Source organism: Labeo rohita, chromosome 20, assembly GCF_022985175.1.
Source record: "Labeo rohita strain BAU-BD-2019 chromosome 20, IGBB_LRoh.1.0, whole genome shotgun sequence".
Lineage (NCBI taxonomy): Eukaryota > Metazoa > Chordata > Actinopteri > Cypriniformes > Cyprinidae > Labeo > Labeo rohita.
Window position 1 is genome coordinate 23,150,059 of NC_066888.1, and position 15,169 is coordinate 23,165,227.

Here is a 15,169-nt window from a genome sequence, read left to right on the forward strand (position 1 = left end):
TATTTTAAAATGCAGCAGGATTGTTTGAAAAAATGATAAATTATCAAACATGTAGTTAGCATTAGGGGTGTGGTGTTTAAATAAAGCTTATACAGTCTGTACACAAAGGTAATGATATGACAAAGCACATTTGTGAATTTTGAAGATTCTAAAATCAGCTTGAATACCTAAATTAAAAGAAATGGATTCTCTAAATAGCGAAGCAAAAAATATATAGGCCTACACTGTAGGATTGGGCTGATAGACAATGCCATCTTCCATCGCCGATGGCTGACAGACATCACATTGTTGAGCTGACATCATGATAACCCCCAGAATTTTCTCTCCCAATTATATTGTTGGCTATTAATATATGGGGCACTGAGATCACTTTGAATGCACGCTCAATTTTTATTTTTACTTTTCAGATTTGTCAGTGGTGCTCAGGACCTGCAAATCATCAAACACTATTCAAAACAGAAAGTATCAATATGAAAACAATGACAGTGAAAAAGGCCTAAGGCAAGTATGTGCCCATCCCTAATGAGGAAGTATGTTACATATACTATAGCTAGGCCTAATTAATGATGATAGAAAAATGATTGAGTAATCATTCTATCTAAATGTGCTGTATACTGTAACTACAAATAAACAGAAACAGATGCGATCTGATGTGTGTCCTCTTTCTTTTGTGAAATAATGGTAAATACCACTTTATTTCTGTGTGTTTGTTTTTCAATCCTGACAAATTCGTTCATTATAATTAATGTATCACTTATTATTGTAAAACTGCTGAAACATCAATGATTTTGGTTTCAAATCTTTAAGTAGGCTAAACATTGTTCGTTGTTCATTGTTGTTGTTCGTTGTTCTAAATGTTGTTCCAGAGAGATGTGCAAAGGGAGGGTCACCGTCTGGCCCGACAGTGGAAACGCAGCGTGATTTTGGGTTCAGTGTTACAGGTTCAAGGCTATTAGCCCCGCCCGGCCCGCTGAAAGCACTGGCTCGCACTGGCCCAACAGTGAAAAAAAAAAGTCTGATGAGTATGAATAACTGGCTATTGTTAACAGTTGAACAAAATCAAATCCATCTTAGCACTGCACAGTAGCAAAGAAGCTGAATTGTTACATTTAGATGTGGTATTAATGCATTTATGCAGCAACTGCATAAATAATAGGCCTGTGAGATTAATGTTTTAATTATATAAGTCTGAATATAGAAATATGAATAGGTCTAGATCTACTTTTAAATGAGAAACTAAAACCACCAGGAGGTGGCAGCAAGTCTTAATGATTGAGTCACTGAATCATTTATTAACAGATTCATTCCAAATGGCTGTTTTTATGAATGGCTCAGTGAATCACTGATTCACCTGATTTGTTCAAAATCACAGAATCATTCAGAAACAAAACATAACACCTTTGTGTGTTATGTGTGTCTAGGGCAAGCACAACAGTTCTGCTTTGTTTAAAACTGCTTGTGTCAATATTGACAATGTGTCTAAAATGTAATTTAGTAGCTAATAACTCTTGTTTATTGAACTATTGTATAAAATCACATATTCAGAATATATAGAATATAATATATATATAAATATATAAAACAAGAACACATACAGGAGCATTTTTCCCTTCATATCTTGACATTTCTAACTCTGACTGAAGGGCAGTATGTATATACTAACATATAATTCATTTATAATGTTAAAAACATTATATGAATGGTAAGAACCCTGTACAAATCTTGATGAATGGAAATGCATTCGTCATTGCAAAAATGGTTGGCAAAAACTTGAGTTTAGCTTACCTGTCAAGAAGAAACTCCTCAAGTTCAGCATCTTCATTGAAACCTAAATATTTACTCAAATCCCTCTATCTTGTAAAACACCCATTTACCCTGGTTCTACCCTGTTGTCAGTCTCTCAGAAAAACAGGATTAAAATGTCTGATATAAAAAAAGTGAACTTCACGAACAAAGGAAACTTACTCTCAATTGGTTAAAAAAAACAAAAAAAACACAAAAGTCTATACCCCAATCTCTGCGTTCACAGTGTGTTACACAACAAAGGCATATTGTAATATTACTTTTAAACAAATCATTCAGAACATATAGTAACACAAACACTTTTCGGTACTTTAAGTGTTAATAACAGCATTTGATCCACTGGTGTTGTCTGAAGATGTATTTGCTTCGGATATGTTGTAGGCATCTGAAAACAGTTAGCTGCATGTTACTCACTGAGAAATACTGTATAACAACATTATTAATCTAAATGAAAATATACTTATAAGTATTAGTTTTCAGATTTACTTACTCCTCCGTCGCTTTCTTTGTAAGAAAGGCAGTCCAGAAGTGGTTGATGATCCTGCGCTTGTGCTCTGTAGGGAGATATCAGTCAAAATATATCAAAGAGATGATGTAAAAATATTTGAGCAGGGGATAAAAGCTGAACATTAGTTCAAGAGCTCATATAAGGATGTGTTATTACAGAATGGCATTTACCTTGGTACGACTGGAAAGTTTCTGTAGGAACCGTTTTCCTGGTAGTGACTCGCGAACCTGCAATCAAACATATTTTTTTATATTTAATAAAATTGATAAAATTGTTAAATATTTGCAACTCAAACCAATATTTCATGTTCAAATTTTTGGTGGAGTCGAGTAACAGTCCAAATAAACCCCACTGGGTTGATATACTGTTGTCAGATTGGTAATGTATGGTTTATATTTATATCTATTTATAGGTTAAATTCAAGATTACAAAGTTAAATGGCTGTGTTTAAGCACTGTGCAGTGGAAGTAAACTCATACCTTGCTGTCTAAAAGCGTTCCAAGCACCAAAATAAAGAACCCCTAGTGGAAGGAAGTGTTACAAATCATGAAGGTATCATTGCAATATGGTTCTATACAAACACAAAAACAAAAAAAAATAGACATTTATAATTTATGTGCAGCATTAGTGGATTAAACAAATTAGAATAAATGCAGAAAATGTAGTCTTACTATAAAACTGAAAATATAAAGTGATACCTGCAGTGAATTGAGGAGTGCAAACACCACATGAATGCCTAAATCTTGTGACACCATGGTTCCAATTCCAAATCCCCATGTTAGACCAAAGAGAGGAGTCAAAATGGCCACACATCTGGCAATGACCACCAGGGCATGTTTCTCATCTGGTTGAGTTGCAGCACCAACTCCTCTCCTCACCATCTTGTACAGAACCACAATCAAAACCAAAAGGTTTATGGCTACAATAGTGAGAGCTGGAATCACAAATGCCAGCAGGGCCATTTGATTCAAACCAGTTTAGCCAGCAGGCTTGTCTGGAACTGTACTTTTCATATCCAGCTGTTGATGCAACAGTGATGACCGCTATGAGCAAAGGTGCAACATAACCGACTATGAAGGCAATGACCATCATTTTGGCCCTTGACATTTGAGACAAGACCATGACTGTACGGTACAAGAGCAACAGCGCTGAAATTAACATCCAGAAGAAAAGAGCCAGGTAAAAAAAGTGCATGAAGAAAACCACTGCACTGCAGCTACCCGCAGAGGGTTTTGTGATTGCAGCTCCAATGATAAAACAGATGTTTGCGATCAGCAGGGACACGGCAATGTTGACTATGCAGACATGTCGCATGTAGGATGTGTCATTTCTGCTTATTGATTTCCATACGATAGCCTCAATAATGAGGCATATAATCAAACTGGCCATTGAAATAGTTACACCAATGTAAGTTATATAGGCTAAGGCTATGTGATCAATTAAAAACGGTGACATTAGGATTGAAAAAGAGGTTGTGTGGTTGCATTCACATGATATTTTGCCAGTTTCATTCCCTTCACTTATATAGGGCTTTACTTCACATCCGGTGGAGTCCCATGTGTTGAGACTGAAGTTCCAAAAGACACACTCAGGATTTCCCAGAGACTGATTAGTAATGTCAAATGTAAAAGAAATGTTGTTAAGTGTTTCATTAACCTTAACAACAACCACATCTCCATTGATGCGCACATCTGATTTCCTGCTGTCGTTAGTACCTTGAGAAGGTAGGACGTTGTCAAGAGTTGTGAAGATTATGATGGTTATGGTTGTCTCTTGAGGAACCTGTGGTATCACAATCTCTGTAGTTGAGTTCGGCAGTGCTGATGTTATACTGAATGAGTTTTTAATTGTGGTTCTGTTCAGCTGAATGGATGTTTCATAAACATCAAATTCATCTGCGAGACGGTCACTTATATACTCAATAGCACTCAGAAGTTTAATGCTGGAGTTTTCTGTGTTGTTGCCTTTGTTCAGTTTGTTCCATGTGTCACTGACATTACCAGATACAATAATGTCCACTGTGTTTAGGAAACTCTGAAAATTTAATATAAAATGATGTATTAAATTATGAAATTTAGCCCATAAAATGTGGAAAAATTTATAAAAAATATTTAGGTAATCTAATAGACAAAATATAACAAGATATTACTATAACCTAATATATAAAAAAACACAATCTGCCATATTTTTATAAATAAATTCTCATATATATAAGTGAAAGTCGTGACATATTGTCAAGTATGGTGACCCATACTCATTTAACATTTAACCCATCACAAGTGCACACACACAGCAGTGAGAAGTGACACACACACACACGCACACATTAGGCCATGACTGCCCCAATAAAGTTGCACCACGCAGGACTCGAACCCACAACATGACAACCTTCAGTACCAGTGGCTCAGTCGATATTATATTATAGTATTAGAAAATGTAATATAATATAATATATTAATTAAGAGATAATGCCCGGGTGGTGCATTAAATGGTTTTAATGCATACTTGCCAGCCAATCAGAATTGAGTATTCAGACAGACCATGCTGTAATATAATGTAATATAATAAAATATAATATAATATAATATAGTTAATATAAAGAACAGGTTTAATTCATGATAATGGAGAGAGTGGCTATAAAAGTAGAGAAAAAGACAGTATATAAAATGAATGATCAATTAATTTATCTTAACATTATTTTAATTCAATACAAGCATAAAATGTCCACACATTCAAACTGACAAGCTTGAATGTAAATATACATACCTCCATCACTGTTTTTCTGATGACAATAGTTCGTGACAAGTCGGCAATTTTAAAGAGAATGTCAACAATTGCTTGGACAGTAGCAGCAGACTGGGTTATACTAATATTATTCTGTGATGTGGCAAAACTGAGGTTAGCCATAAACCCTGGAATCTCTTCCACACGCAAGGACTAAATTGCAAAGTACAAATATATAAATGACAGAAACCCTTAAAATGTCCAGATCATACAGACCATCATACAGTAGATAGATACATGATCAAAACATTACCTCAAGTTTATTTTTAAGGTTGTCGATAACTTCAAGTACACAGTTGTCCTCTGCTGGTTTCCAAACATTTGATTCACATTTGTAAGTTACAGTGCCTTTCATGCCTTTTCCACAGACTCCTGTCCTCATGTCATTTGTTTTTCCAACTCCAAGTTCTTCATTTCGACAGTCATATGCTGGAGAAAAATTTGATTTGTAGAAGTAAGCACACAGGTCATCAGCGCTCTCAAAGATAAAGAAATCAAAGTAGTAAACAGATTTAATTTAACAGCTTCTCTCAGAACAGAACATAAAATTACACTTTATACATTTTGGGACTTAAAAGTAGCCCTGCAAGCTACTTGCACAGTATACGGAAGCATCAGAAATAACTTTGGTCATTTTCACCCCTTGTCCCGCACGCTCCATATTGAGAAAATGTCCCCCATTTTTATCAGTCTGTTGGTTTTTATTGATTATATTAAGAAAACATCCATGTGTTCTTTTGTCTTTTAAGAAAGCTTTTTTTTCATTCTTTTTGCGGCACAGTTCCTGTGCAAAGGACCCCATCACGTGACCACCGACGGAAATGGTCTCTTCACTCTAATATAAAAAAGACGCGCTTTCTCTTGCTTGCATGTGCACGCTTAGAAACACGGATCATCGCATATGACAACGGATGTAATCAGTATTTACATAGCATAACAGTAGAAAACGTATCAGTATCACAGATGTCCCGCATTGTCCCTTAAAATCACATCTATGTCACGCAACAGCCCTTTTGCCAGGTGGCCACCCTAGTAGGACCAGAACAGTCAACACCAGATAATGTGGTGTGCTGCAATCCAAAGAAAAGGCTACTTGATTGTAAAAGCCATTTAATGCAACTGTACAACTGTAAAAAGCACTTTGATGCTGAAAACAATGAGAAACTGAACACTCACTTTCTGAGCTTATCTTAACTGTGACGCTGCTATAGCTATAACTGTAATCCTGTAATTGTGGCAGATCCTTGAGACGACATGTAATGGTAAAGGTTTGATCTGTACAATTTCCACTCGTATTATAGTTTAATGTGATACTGTCAGATCCTGATTGGGGAAAATGAAAATGCATTTACTAGAAAACATATCAATAACATGAAGGTTATAACTGAAAGACATGTTTGATAAAAATCAATGATTTGTATGTGCAACCTGAAATTTTTGTTGTTCCACCCATGACCCACTCAATATTGTAGCCAGAGTCAACAGTACACGTCAGTTGGAAACTGCTACCATCACATGGAAAAGCACGGACTTTTTCCCCCACAATGATATTTGGACGTTGTTTAATGATGATGTTTTGCCACTGAACGTAGGGTATTGTATTCCTTTGTATAATGCATGAATATCGAGCTGCGTACGGGGAAAAAAATCAGTACAGAACCATTAATCAGTAAAGCAAATCTCTTTAACCCAGTAGGTGTTGTTTACTGAACAATGTTACTAAACATGAAAGAACTTCAAACCTTTTCTAACGTATTTATCGCAAAACAAAACTTTGCTAATGAGGCAATGTTCATGACATTAACATACTATGAGAGTAGCTTAATTTCGATTGACTGAATAGTTCATAAAGACAAAAAAAATCTCATGTCACTCACCACTGTCACTTTCACTAGCATTTTTCACAGTGAGAGTACGGTTGTCATTTGAAAGTGAGAATCTTGTGTTGTCTAGTGCAGGATCTTTTTTTTCCACTTTCCATTTTATTTGTCCCTTGGCAAAGTCTGGCTGTTTACAGTTCAGGTCTACCTTTTGCAGAGGATATAACTGATCTGTTACGAAGACTGTTTGATCTGTAAATAAAAACCATACAGCTCTAACACCCAACAATGAACAAAAACAAAACATAAATGTGATAACAACTAACAAATGTGAAGGTTTTTAGATTAGACACTGACTACTCTTACCACTTTGAGCAAAGGCATCTTTAGCTAAAATTATTTCTTGTGTTTTCAGAGTGTCAGAAACCTGTGTGTTTGCTGCTCCAAAATCAAGGCTGTTGGATGTTGCACTTATTGTGTAGTCTACTAAAACACTACCCGGCCTATGGAGCGAAACACAACACCAGTGTGAAGACATGTAATAACATTGTATTTGTTTGAAAAAGCAGCAGATAAATGGAAACAATAGACGAAAACTGAAATAGCAGATCATACCGGAAGCCAGAGACTTTTGTAGAACCAAAAATGTAGCCAGTTAGTTTATCACTATAACTTGCATTAATCTGTAAAAAGCAAAATACCCAATGTATAATTTGGATATTATAATTGGACTGTTTCTGACAACTGGATGTTAGGGGAAAATAAATATGTAAACAAACATGTAATGAAATAAAAGCAATATAAAACTAATATTTCCAGTCCTTTATTCTGATTGATCGGTGACACACAGAACCATTGACTGAAGTGGTCATAGCCATGCTTTATTGTGAATAAAACACAGCTGTTAAACATAAATAATCAAGTACTGGAAATAACCATTTTAGAAATAGCATTCAAACAAAATCAACATAAGCAAATACATTTCACTAAAAACAAAGCACACAATACTCACTGTTGACTCAATTTGTCCAGATAAATCTTTAAAATCCTTGCTATTAGGGTCGGTAAGACTGATGTCAAAAATCCGTTCTATTGTCATTGACATTCCAATTACTGTAAAAAACAAACAAAAAAGTGCACATTTATGTGCCTTGTATAAATAGGTTTATGCAACAATCCTCAATCCTTAATCATTAAACAATACAAACGCTACCTAGTCAGAGGTGGTACACAAGGGGAGCACTGGTGCCCCCAAAAAACAAAAATCTGAAGGCCGTCCGTCATTTTGACAGATTACACTGATTGCGATCTATTGTAAACTGTAGCTGTAATTCCTACTCCTGTCCAGTTGGTGATGAGTGCACTCCAGTGTGGCAGCAGAGCAGGGGATACAGAACAAAAACAAAACTACCAATGTTTTCCTATGTGTTTGATCTCACAGGCGAGTAACGAAGCTACAACAATCTATCACTCCACATTAAAGAGCAACAAAATGGTATTTATTGCTTGAATTTCCTAAAGAAATTGAAATCTGAGACTTTGTTTTATACCAAAAGTAACACAAAGTCTAGCCTATTGCTATGTATTGTTGAAAGGAAGACGCACTATATACTGTCCATTCATCAACTAAAAAAAACAGCATAGACCAAGTGATTGATTCTGATTTAAGAATCCATATTGGTTCATTAAAATGAGAATCTATTAAAATCGAGAATTTGTTTTTTTTTTTACCCAGTCCTAGCGTATTTTTTAAACACTGCGCTGTTGTCCTGTAGGTTAATGATTAAAACCGAAAATGTCAACAAAAATGAAAGCAATTAAATGTGTTATTCTAATTAAAAATGACGGACAATGTTGAAGTCTAGCACAACCTCTGGTTAATATCATTTTTGTACCCCTGCTAATACAAAGATCATCTTAATTCTTTATTCTTTTGTGCAACATTTAGATTTGCAGTACCTGTCTATGCTGTTGTTAGAAATATTGTCAAAACAAAAATATGAATATCATTTATTCTGGTTGTTTTACTGTGAATACCTGTTGCTGGCGCTGTTGTTCCTGTTATTGGTGTTGGTGTTGTTGTTGGTGGTGGTGGTGGTGGTGGTGGTGTTGGTGTTGCTGATGGTGTTAGTGTTGATGGTGTTGGTGTTGCTGATGGTGTTGGTCTTGATGGTGTTGTTGGTGGTGCTGATGAAATTTATTTGAAAATTATCATGACATGGTTTTAAAATTCAGCATATCCTCTTGTACTTAATACACTTTTAATCTTTAAAGATGCTGACAAATCAGCATTGAGAACATTTAAAGCTCTAAACAAAAATTCAGAGAATACATACATGAAGCTAGAACTCACTTCTACGTGTAATATATGTGATGTAATTGCTGTATACTCACCATTGCATGGGTTACTGGTGCTGACTGGTTCACTGCTATTTATTACAGTAAATCCACTCAAGCAGGAACAGCTGTAACTCCCAATTGAGTTGGTGCAATGAGAGTTTGGACCACAGACCTCTGATGTCTTAAGACATTCATTCACATCTTTATTACAGGGAGAGATGGAAAACAGGAAAAATTTGATTGTCTGAAGAGTCATAGAAAATATATTTATCCTCATGCACTGCGTGCCTGAATTTACAATAACAGGCATGAGCAAAACTTATTAAACCTTTACAAATATCTGTATATATAATTTACCTGTACATGTGTTATTGGTGCTGATGGGGAGACTTGAGTTTGTTGCAGTGAATCCATCCAGACATGAGCAATTGTAACTTCCCATTTCATTTGTGCAGTTGGCATTTGGACCACATACAGATGGACTGAACAGACACTCATTTATATCTGAAAAGGGAATAACACATTTCAGAACAATGTCTAAATATTTAAAATTGGTTTTTAACTACTGAAAAATGTAATTAGACATTTAAAAACATTTGAAAATCATGAAAATAAATGAATCACACCTATGCACGGGTTACTGCTATTAATAGTTTCATTCATCTTTGCAACGTTATATCCTTCCCAACAAATGCATGAATAGCTTCCATTGTAATTGGAACAGTTAGCATTCGGCCCACACACCAACAAGGAGTTGAGACATTCATTAATATCTGAAAAAAAAAAAAAGATAAAAACATGGCTGCTGACAAGATGAAAATGTCCAGTCTAACAGCATCCATAAAGCATGTCAGCTTTGAATCATGTAGGACAAACAGAAATTGATTGTTCAGAAATTCAGCTAACAATTATATCAAATAAATAAATAAATAAATAAATCAAGTTTGTTATTGAAGTTCAGAGAATTCATACGTGAAGCTAGAACTCACTTCTACATGTAATATGTGTGATGTAACTGATACATGCTTACCATTGCATGGGTTACTGGTGCTGACTGGTTCACTGCTATTTATTACAGTAAATCCACTCAAGCAGAAACAGCTGTAACTACCAACTGAGTTGGTGCAATGAGAGTTTGGACCACAGACCTCTGATGTCTTAAGACATTCATTCACATCTTTATTACAGGGAGAGATGGAAAACAGTATAAAAATCTGATTGTCATTAGAGTCACAGAAAATATATTTATCCTCATGCACTGTGTGCCTGAATTTACAATAACAGGTGTTAGCAAAACTTATTAAACCTTTACAAATATCTGTATATATAATGTACCTGTACATGTGTTATTGGTGCTGATGGGGAGACTTGAGTTTGTTGCAGTGAATCCATTCAAACATGAGCAATTGTAACTTCCCATTTCATTTGTGCAGTTGGCATTTGGACCACATACAGATGGACTGAACAGACACTCATTTATATCTGAAAAGGGAATAACACATTTCAGAACAATATATTAGTATTTAAAACAGAAAACAATGTAATTAGAAATTTTAACAACGTCTGAAAATCATGACAATAAATGAATCACACCTATGCATGGGTTACTGCTATTAATAGATTCATTCATCTTTGTAACGTTATATCCTTCCCAACAAATGCATGAATAGTTTCCATTGTAATTGGAACAGTTAGCATTCGGCCCACACACCAATGAAGAGTTGAGACATTCATTAATATCTGAAATGAAACAAATTATAAAAATGTGGCTGATGACAAGATTAAAATGTCCAGTCTAACAGCATCCATAAACCACGTCAGCTTTGAATCATGTAGGACAAATACAAACTGATTGTTCAGAAATTCTGTTGACAATTATATCAAAAATAACAAAAAGTACGGTTGTAATTGAAGTTCAGAGAATTCATACATAAAGTAAGAACTCACTTCTACATGTAATATGTGTGATGTAATTCTGCATGCTTACCATTGCATGGGTTACTGGTGCTGACTGGTTCACTGCTATTTATTATAGTAAATCCAGTCAAGCAGGAACAGCTGTAACTCCCAATTGAGTTGGTGCAATGAGAGTTTGGACCACAGACCTCTGATGTCTTAAGACATTCATTCACATCTTTATTACAGGAAGAGATGAATATAAGTATAAAAAAAACAGATTGTCAGAGTCACAGAAAATATATTTATTCTCATGCACTGGGTGCCTGAATTTACAAAAACAGGCATGAGTAAAACTTATAAACCTTTACAAATATCTGTATATATAATGTACCTGTACATGTGTTATTGGTGCTGATGGGGAGACTTGAGTTTGTTGCAATGAATCCATCCAGACATGAGCAATTGTAACTTCCCATTTCATTTGTGCAGTTGGCATTTGGACCAAATATCAGATGGAAAAAACTGAACAGACATACATTTATATTTAGCCAAAATGTTTAGCAAACACATTTCAGAACAATTTTAAGCTCTTATCCAGCTTATCTTGCCAGTTTGTTGTTCTTCCAAGAAATGTGTAATTAGACATTTAAAAACATTTGCAAATTATCAAAATAAATGAATTCATAAATTGAACACTGAAGTCATTCATGATCAGTTTTATGCAAATCAGAACAGAAGTCATGTTGAGTCACAAGATGGCGCAATTAGCTATTGTAATTGCTGTATGAAAAGACAAGAGACCGCGGAGTGACACACCAACAAGTGAACTTAGAGACATTCATTAATATCTGAAAGAAAGTAAATAGACGTCTGTCAGATGTTTGTACACACACAGCAGATGCTTTCCAGGTCAAGTGATCTTTAACAGACATCTTGCAAACGTACGTGTGATAGCTGGTTTAGTTATGTGGTTAAACAATCAAACTAAAATATTCTGTGTAATTAAGTTTAATATTTCTTTAGTGAATGTTTCATTACCACCTGACATAAATAGAAAATTAGGTTCTTACCAGTGGTCATGTCAATATCTGTGATGTTTATGTTGTTGTTTAAAGGGAAAGGCAGGTTGGTATTTGTGATGAAATGCTGTAAGTCGTCCACCAGCAACAAGTCATACAAATTTACATCAATTTCAGCCTCATACTCATATGTAAAGTCAGAAAGTGGCTCTGCAAGAACAAGCAGTAAAGGTTTGAGAAGAACAATTTCCAATCTATAATAGTCGGGCTATTATAAATAGTAAATATTGATTTTGCACAACTTTGCATTTATAAACCTTTAAAATATCTGTATAAATACCTGTGCATGTGTTATTGGTGCTGATGGGGAGACTTGAGTTTGTTGCAGTGAATCCATCCAGACATGAGCAATTGTAACTTCCCATTTGATTTGTGCAGTTGGCATTTGGACCACATACAGATGGACTGAACAGACATTCATTTATATCTGGAAAGGGAATAACACATTTCAGAACAATCTCTCAATACTTAACATCATTTTCTAAATACAGAAAAAAAATTGTAATTAGAATTTTTAACAACATCTGAAAAGCATGGCAATAAATGAATCACACCTATGCATGGGTTACTGCTATTAAAAGTTACATTTATCTTTGTAATGTTATATCATTCCCAACAAATGCATGAATAGCTTCCATTGTAATTGGAACAGCATTCGGCCCACACACCAACAAGGAGTTAAGACATTCATAATTATCTGAATAATAATAATAATAAAAACAGATGATAAAAACATGGCTGCTGGTAAGATTTAAATGTCCAGTCTGACAGCTTCCATAAAGCACATCAACTTTGAATCATGTGCAGCAAATAGAAACTAACTGTTCAGAAATGTAGCTGTCAATCATATTCATATATATATATATATGAATGTAATTGCCAGATATATATATAAAAAGTTCAGAGGCAAAACCAGCTAAAAGCCATCTCGGTCAAAAATGAGATAATGATACTGAGTGAATGCTCCTGACACATATTATACATCCATCAAATACTTTTACTTCAAACTCGCTAAATTCCAGCCTCAGCCCAATCAGAAGTACCGGTACTTACATAGAAACCTATACAAAGTAGCCAGAAAGAAATGCTCATTTTAAAGAATAACGTCAGATGGATTTAGCTGGTTTTGCATCTGAACTCTTCATATATAAAATAAGGTTTCAAGATTACTGAAGTTCAGAGCATACATATGTGAAGCTGAAACCCACTTCTACATGTGTTATGTGTTATGCATTATCTATGCTCACCATTACATGGGTTACTGGTGCTGACTGGTTCACTGCTATTTATTACAGTAAATCCACTCAAGCAGGAACAGCTGTAACTCCCAATTGAGTTGGTGCAATGAGAGTTTGGACCACAGAACTCTGATGTCTTAAGACATTCATTCACATCTTTATTACAGGAAGAGATGAAAATAAGTATAAAAATCAGATTGTCAGAGTCAAATATATTTATTCTCATACACTGGGTGCCTGAATTTACAATAACAAGCATGAGCAAAACTTATAAACCTTTGCAAATATCTGTATATATAATTTACCTGTACATGTGTTATTGCTGCTGATGGGGAGACTTGAGTTTGTTGCAGTGAATCCATCCAGACATGAGCAACTGTAACTTCCCATTTCATTTGTGCAGTTGGCATTTGGACCACATACAGATGGACTGAACAGACACTCATTTATATCTGGAAAAGGAATAACACATTACAGAACAATATCTAAATGTTTAGAATAGTTTTCAAACTACAGAAATATGTAATTAGAAATTTAAAAACATCAGAAAATCATGAAAATAAATGAATCACACCTATGCACGGGTTACTGCTATTAATAGTTTCATTCATCTTTGTAACGTTATATCCTTCCCAACAAATGCATGAATAGCTTCCATTGTAAATGGAACAGTTAGCATTCGGTCCACACACCAATGAAGAGTTGAGGCATTCATTAATATCTGAAAAAAACAAGATAACAAAAATGACTGCTGACAAGATGAAAATGTCCAGTCTAACAGCATCCATAAAGCATGTCAGTTTTGAATCATGTAGGACAAACAGAAATTGGTTGTTCAGAAATTCAGCTAACAATTATATCAAAAAGATGAAAAAAAAATCAGGGTTGTTATTAAAGTTCAAAGAATTCATACGTGAAGCTAGAATTTACTTCTACATGTAATATGTGTGATGTAACTGATACATGCTTACCATTGCATGGGTTACTGGTGCTGACTGGTTCACTGCTATTTATTACAATAAATCCACTCAAGCAGGAACAGCTGTAACTCCCAACTGAGTTGGTGCAATGAGAGTTTGAACCACAGACCTCTGATGTCTTAAGACATTCATTCACATCTTTATTACAGGAAGAGATGAAAAACAGTATAAAAACCTGATTATGGAAAATACACTTATCCTAATGCACTGTGTGCCTACATTTATAAGAATGAGCAAAACTTTCAAGTTTTACAAATATCTGAATATAGAATGTACCTGTACATGTGTTATTTGTGCTGATGGGGAGACTTGAGTTTGTTGCAGTGAATCCATCCAGACATGAGCAATTGTAACTTCCCATTTCATTTGTGCAGTTAGCATTTGGACCACATACAGATGGACTGAACAGACACTCATTTATATCTGGAAAGGAAGTAACACATTACAGAACAATATCTAAATATTTAGAATAGTTTTCTAACTACAGAAATATGTAATTAGAAATTTAAAAACATCAGGAAATCATGAAGAGTTGAGACATTCATTAATATCTGAAAAAAAAAAAGATAACAAAAATGACTGCTGACAAGATGAAAATGTCCAGTCTAACAGCATCCATAAAGCATGTCAGCTTTGAATCATGTAGGACAAACAGAAATTGATTGTTCAGAAATTCAGCTAACAATTATATCAAAAAGACCAAAAAAAAATCAGGGTT

At 34.8% G+C, this 15,169-nt stretch overlaps 2 protein-coding genes across 2 annotated transcripts in view; both read right to left on the bottom strand.

The window, feature by feature from the left end:
• The window catches only part of LOC127183204 (adhesion G protein-coupled receptor F5-like), a 35,063-nt gene that overhangs the window by 19,514 nt on the left and 380 nt on the right, over positions 1–15,169 (bottom strand). Inside the window, exons 3-18 of the mRNA XM_051139109.1 lie at positions 14,728–14,874; positions 14,443–14,589; positions 14,046–14,192; positions 13,777–13,923; positions 11,243–11,389; positions 10,849–10,995; positions 10,591–10,737; positions 10,286–10,432; positions 9,882–10,028; positions 9,613–9,759; positions 9,310–9,456; positions 8,953–9,102; positions 7,928–8,028; positions 7,531–7,598; positions 7,282–7,418; positions 7,124–7,167 (exon numbers count right to left, since the gene is read on the bottom strand). Coding sequence (XP_050995066.1) covers positions 7,124–7,167; positions 7,282–7,418; positions 7,531–7,598; positions 7,928–8,028; positions 8,953–9,102; positions 9,310–9,456; positions 9,613–9,759; positions 9,882–10,028; positions 10,286–10,432; positions 10,591–10,737; positions 10,849–10,995; positions 11,243–11,389; positions 13,777–13,923; positions 14,046–14,192; positions 14,443–14,589; positions 14,728–14,812 — 2,055 coding nt within the window. The 5' untranslated portion in view covers positions 14,813–14,874. The remainder of the gene's footprint in view (positions 1–7,123; positions 7,168–7,281; positions 7,419–7,530; positions 7,599–7,927; positions 8,029–8,952; positions 9,103–9,309; positions 9,457–9,612; positions 9,760–9,881; positions 10,029–10,285; positions 10,433–10,590; positions 10,738–10,848; positions 10,996–11,242; positions 11,390–13,776; positions 13,924–14,045; positions 14,193–14,442; positions 14,590–14,727; positions 14,875–15,169) is intronic.
• Positions 1,022–6,468, bottom strand: LOC127183205 (adhesion G-protein coupled receptor F1-like). The gene is given in 9 exon segments (XM_051139110.1): positions 1,022–2,188; positions 2,294–2,357; positions 2,482–2,538; positions 2,791–2,832; positions 3,010–3,265; positions 3,267–4,345; positions 5,078–5,248; positions 5,349–5,524; positions 6,272–6,468. Coding segments are annotated over 9 exon segments (2,091 nt in total). The 5' UTR covers positions 6,444–6,468; the 3' UTR covers positions 1,022–2,114.